Source organism: Notothenia rossii (genome assembly GCF_949606895.1).
Source record: "Notothenia rossii genome assembly, chromosome: 5".
Taxonomy (NCBI): Eukaryota; Metazoa; Chordata; class Actinopteri; order Perciformes; family Nototheniidae; genus Notothenia; species Notothenia rossii.
In genome coordinates, this window is record NC_136903.1 from 9,945,311 (window position 1) to 9,950,964 (window position 5,654).

At 41.4% G+C, this 5,654-nt stretch overlaps 1 protein-coding gene across 1 annotated transcript; it reads left to right on the forward strand.

The window, feature by feature from the left end:
• The first annotated feature begins 38 nt into the window (after positions 1–38).
• LOC307038699 (dispanin subfamily A member 2b-like) lies at positions 39–1,439 on the forward strand. Its single transcript, XM_079680314.1, has 2 exons — positions 39–425; positions 954–1,439. Exons 1-2 carry the CDS (start codon positions 213–215, stop codon positions 1,134–1,136), a joined length of 396 nt encoding a protein of 131 aa, XP_079536440.1. The 5' UTR covers positions 39–212; the 3' UTR covers positions 1,137–1,439.
• Positions 1,440–5,654: the final 4,215 nt, after the last annotated feature.

Consider the following 5,654-nt stretch of genomic DNA (forward strand, 5'->3'; position numbering starts at 1 on the left):
AAAGAAAGCAAACAGGTTCCCTGTGCAGCAACAGCCAACCGCAGTGTGTTACGTATGCTTTTATCTCATTGGGTTTCGCTGGAATATAAATCCTGTGTACATGTGCAAACCCCAAGAAAGTCCCAAAAGGAAAGCCACACTGACAGAGACATTTGAGTTGTTGCACAACTTTCCTGCCGGCCGCACCTCAAACTGAATTTGATCCGACAGCCATGAATCCTGCAGGTTTCCCACCTGAGACTGTCCCATTGCAGGGGACATACGAAGGGTTTCATGGACAGCCTGGAGGATCTACAGTGGTTCAATACCCCACTGTGAGCGTCCCCCATGAGCCACCCAGGGACCACATCATCTGGTCCCTCTGGTCCTTTTACTACTGGAACCCCTTCTGCCTGGGACTGGCAGCTCTAATCTTCTCCATCAGGGTGAGTTTCATTCATGGGAAATATTCTGTTATGGCAAAGAATAGTAAAAAAAGAGTTTAGCATTATCTTGCCATCACAACTGACAGCTCTAACAAAGGAGAGATTACAAAGGTGTATTGCAAGTTTTTGCAGACAAAAAAAGAAATATCCCTCACTTAGTCCATGAGAAGAATCATTCAGAGGACGGGCAGCTGTGGGAAAAGGAATCGTAATCTCAAAGATTATAGATATTTTTTCCCAAAACTTACAATTGAACTTTGAATGAGGAAAAATAAATAATTTAAATAAGAACACAACAGACACTTTAAATGTGTTTCAAACTATCTATAAGTGACATTTTCGACAGACAACAAATATAAATTATGCAAAGAGAACTATGTAGGGATGTTATCCCGTTGAAAGCATGAACATATAGCAAAAAATGAATCTAAAGCATTGGATTGAGCTGATGTTCGACATTTAAGGTTCTTTGAGGTTAAGTAAAGCTAAGAATCCAATTTCAAATCAATGTGCTTTTGGTCCTTTCAGGCCAGAGACCGGAAGGTGGTTGGAGATATGGAAGGAGCCCGGCACCACGGTTCCACCGCCCGCTCTCTCAACATCTGGGCCACAGTCTTTTCCATCATGGCCCTTATTTTTCTCATCACTGTAGTACTGTTAAGGATGGACTCCCAAATAGATGATCGCTTCAATTCCCATAATAGTGGTTAAGTTTCAAGAGGGTGAGAGTTTTTTGTGCAGCTGTGGCTTGGTGATATTTTGTCTGCTTGGCACTTATGGCTCCAGATTTAATCTATTTACTCATATCATCAAGCAAAACATTGGACTCCTGCATGTTTCCTTCATGAGAATTTGTAGTGAGGTTTGGCATTCAGTCTTGGCCTTCCCTGGCATCCCCTGACAAGTCAAGACTGACAAGTCAAGACTTCTCAGACTTGTCAGGGAGTGTTTGTTAATAAATTCCCTGTCGAGGAGTTTCATTTGTCAATAAATGTATCACTTTCATAACCCTGAGACGTGCTTCACAAAACAGTTTGTCATTACACACTTATGTATTTTTCCACTTTTACACAAATTATAGTGTTTTGAAATGTGCACTGTGCTAATCTGTTGGCTACTATTTCTTTTTTCCGACACTTAGTCTTTAAGGACATTTTTATTCTCAATCAGGCTTTACCATGTTAAATGAAAAAAACGACATATTACTGGCACAAGTAACTTTGTACAGAACATATGTATTTGCAGGGCTGCAAACTCTCACACAATGACTGTGAGACTCAACTATTTAAAGTAGTTTCCTGTATATTACTTTACAGGGTAAGTAAGCTCAAATGATGATGTACCACTTCAGCTTTCAACTCAGATTGATTTTTCACATAGGTTTGCTGACATTTTTTATGTATTGGTATCAGTGTTGGGCAAGTTACTTCCAAAATGTAATATATTACATATTACTCATTACTCTCTTTTGAAAGTAATAAGTTACATTACAATATTACTGTCTCTGAAATGTAATGAGTTACACTACTTTTGATATACTTTCACCAAAATAGCCGCAAAAGAATAGCTAGGTATTTTAAATGCTAAAATGTAGTTTAGTGCATCTCATTATACATCCAGTGAAGGGCAATGTGGTATAGCATAACAACTGTGTAGGCCCTTAAGGCTACTAACAACTTGTATTACACGGCTTAGTTGAATACTCGATTCTGATTGTAAATTCTTAACATGTGACACGTTGTTAATACAGTACAGACCACTGTCAAGGACTATAATGAAGGTTGCTAAGGAGGATCAAGAAAGAGTCATGCGGGAGTAAGCTAGTGTCCACAACGGAGGGTAACGTGATGTCCCCATCTGACCTGTTGCTACTGTCTGCAGTAGATGTAGTGTTGCTGGCGTTTACTGATGGTTGCTTTAACCATTTTTGTATAACTGATTATCCACAGATGTGTGTCACTGCTGTGGAATCACTTTGGAAATGTTGCACGTGCAGCGGAGCAGGTCACGCGCACCTGACACAATTTGTTGTTTGTATTTTTCGCTCCGTTCTCTTTTTTGAATGGTTGCATAACGTTCAACTGCCCCGAAGATCCCGACGCGAAGCCCGAAGGGTAAACACCAGGTTTACTAGTCGACCCGCACAATTTGTCTCGGGTGTCGGAATGTCTCGCTATGTTAGTAAATTCTTAAAAAACAAAACACCATTTAATTTCGGGTTAAAATGTGTTGTAACTGCGTTACTGAGCATTGTAACGGGTAATATATTACCCACATTTCATTAGTAATGCGTTACATTACTTCGTTACAGCAAAAAGTAATATATTACTTTAATCACGTAGAGTCATATTAAAGAAGTAGAAATACACCAAACGTACCTTAGGCAGATGGCGAGTCGCTCGGCAGGTCCGATTGACAAACGCATATGTGTGTCCGCCTTTGTAATCAGTGGACCCACTTTTCCGAGCAACTCGTCAAACACGTCTTTGCTCATCCTGAAATACTGCTGAAACAGGTGGTCATCCAGACGGAGCTCTTGGACAAGAACGCGGTATTCCCCCCGTTGCAGACGTTTTCTGAGTATCGGATGTACCCAACAGTGACGCACACTACATGGCCTCCTGCGAGACATTGCATATACTAAAGCCACACTTGCTACTACACGTGCTACCCTTGCTACATAATCGGCATCGGCAATAGTGGAGAAGAACCGGGCTTTTTTGCTTTGTATGTCGGGGACGGGAGATTCATGTGATTGGTTGTTGGTCGCGTTACTCGCGTTGACTCCCCAAGCGTCAACGCACGCTGCTGTGTGGACGCTCCGTTACACCCAACACTGATTGGTATTCAGGAAGACCCTGACTATTACAATGCACAATTTAAAAGACAGTTTAAATAACATTATAGGCTAATATTGTCATAACAATTGTTTTCACAGCAATAGAAGTTGGATTTGTTTTTGTCGGATATGACGGCGGCTAAACTGGAAGTGCTTTGAAAGAAGGACAAATAGGCCTACATCAAAAACAGCAGCAAAAGGTTTTTTGGTACAGGTAACCAAGGCCGTCCCTCCCTACAGGCAGATCACGCAGAATGCGTGGGGCCTCACCTTGCGGAGGGAGCCTCAACTGAGCTGCACCTATGCGCGCATGCGGCGCAATTAGTGTGCCACGGCACGGTTGGTGAATGGTGAATATGGCCCAAATATCACAAAACAACTGTGGGCCACCTTTGGAAAAGATGTGGCTGAATGGACAAAGGCTAATCTGGGTGTAAACCAAAAGTGGCCCATGTATGATGAAGCAAATGTGGCCCAGTTATCTTAAAACATATCTGGGCCAGTTTAGGCAAAGATGCGGCACAGTAATCCGGATGTGAACCTAAAGTGGCCTACAGATGACATGGAAAAAATGGCCCAAATACTTTACAACAAATTTGTACCATTTTTGGCGAATGTAAGGCACAGTCAGCACTGGCTAATTAGAGTGTGAGCCTAAAGTGGCCCACATTTGACATGAAAAATATGGCCCAAATATTAAAAAACAGACGTGGGCCATTTGTGGTAAGGATCCAGCACAATTGGTACTGGCAAATGTTGATATGAGCCTGAAGTGGCCCACAACTGATGCAGCAAATGTGGCCCGGTTATCTTCAAACATATCTGGGCCACTTTTGGTAAATATACGGCACACTTTTGGCGAGGATGCAACACTTTTGGCACAGGCTAATCTAGAGCCTGAAAAGGCCTACATGTGACATATAGTATAAATTGTGGATTGGACTGCCGTGTGATCTGAGATAGGGTTAGGGTAGGGGTCAGCAACCTTTACTATTTTAAGAGCCAATCTGCCCTCACTTCCATCAAATAAATGTTGTCTGGAGCCGCAAAACAAATGTATACTACAGTACACTATACTTTATACTATATGTACACAAACTAAAGTTTGTTGCATTTATAAAATTATAGAACGACTATAAAGAGAACTCTGGACATGTGTGTATTTACTGCCCCGATAAAACAAATCAAATCAACAAACTCTTATGAAGAGAAAGTTTGCAACAAATTATACACTTTCCAGAACTTTCTGCATATTTGTGAAATATTAATACAATAGAAATTGATCACTTACAAAAGTATCAAACTTATTTTACTGAGACTTTTCTTATTCTTAGTAAGTAAAGAGAAACATTAATCCAGAGTTAGCTCACTGAGCCGCTCTGGAGACAGATGCGACGTGTATTTCACTCATCGTAGTCCGGATACTCAAACTCTCTTTTACTTTCAGTGTCACAGTATCACCTAGATGTTCCCTTTGAATGTTTGTACCCTGCTTAAACACATATCAAATAACTAACTGCTACTAATTTCCATGTTATTTATTGTCAAAGCTCCAGGGGGCCGCTGTAGATGGGAAAAGAGCCGCATGAGGCTCTGGAGCCGCAGGTTGCAGACCCTCGGGTTAGGGTTTGTAGGGACCAGAAGTCTATCCTGTGAAGGTTCCCTGATGCTAAAAATATATTTGTTACAATCGGTGTTCTTTTTTTAAATTATTATTTTGGGCATTGCTGCTTTAGACAGGCGCAGTGGAAAGAGACATATGCAGCAAAGCGCCTGGGCCGGATTCAAACCAAAACCACTGTGGCTAACATGGTACGTGCTATAACATATGTGTAAGCAAACACACGGAGATAATGTAATGTGATTCTCGCAATCTTTGACCCCAGGTCAGTGTGACCATTATTGTTTGGGGGGGGGGGCTTTAATGTGCTTCTAAATGGCAATCTTTTTTTAATTAATATACAGTGCTCTTGCATATGCTATAGTCAGTTGACTTACTATGTTTTATATTGTGTAAGTGAAGTGTCTGAGTGATTAGGTTCAGACTTGTGAAGTGCACTGTTTTATGGTCTTGATCTTTGAATGTATATTGTAGAATGTGGAAGACAAATGTCTTCTTGGGACAATAAACTGTGCCATATAATATGGTATCAACGAGCCAAACTGGGTGCTAACAGGCCATGTGTGATCTAACTTCTAGATTGCTCCACAAGTGTGGGTTGGAAGTGCGGGCAGCAGGCGATACAAATGCAGTCAGACAGGCAGACTGAAGCAGTGCAATGTTTTATTGTAAATTAGCTTACGGCAGATGCAAGTAAGCAAGTAGGCAAACAGGCAGGCAGGTGAACGGGTAACGGGTATAAAGACAATATGCAGGGAGGTAAGCAGGT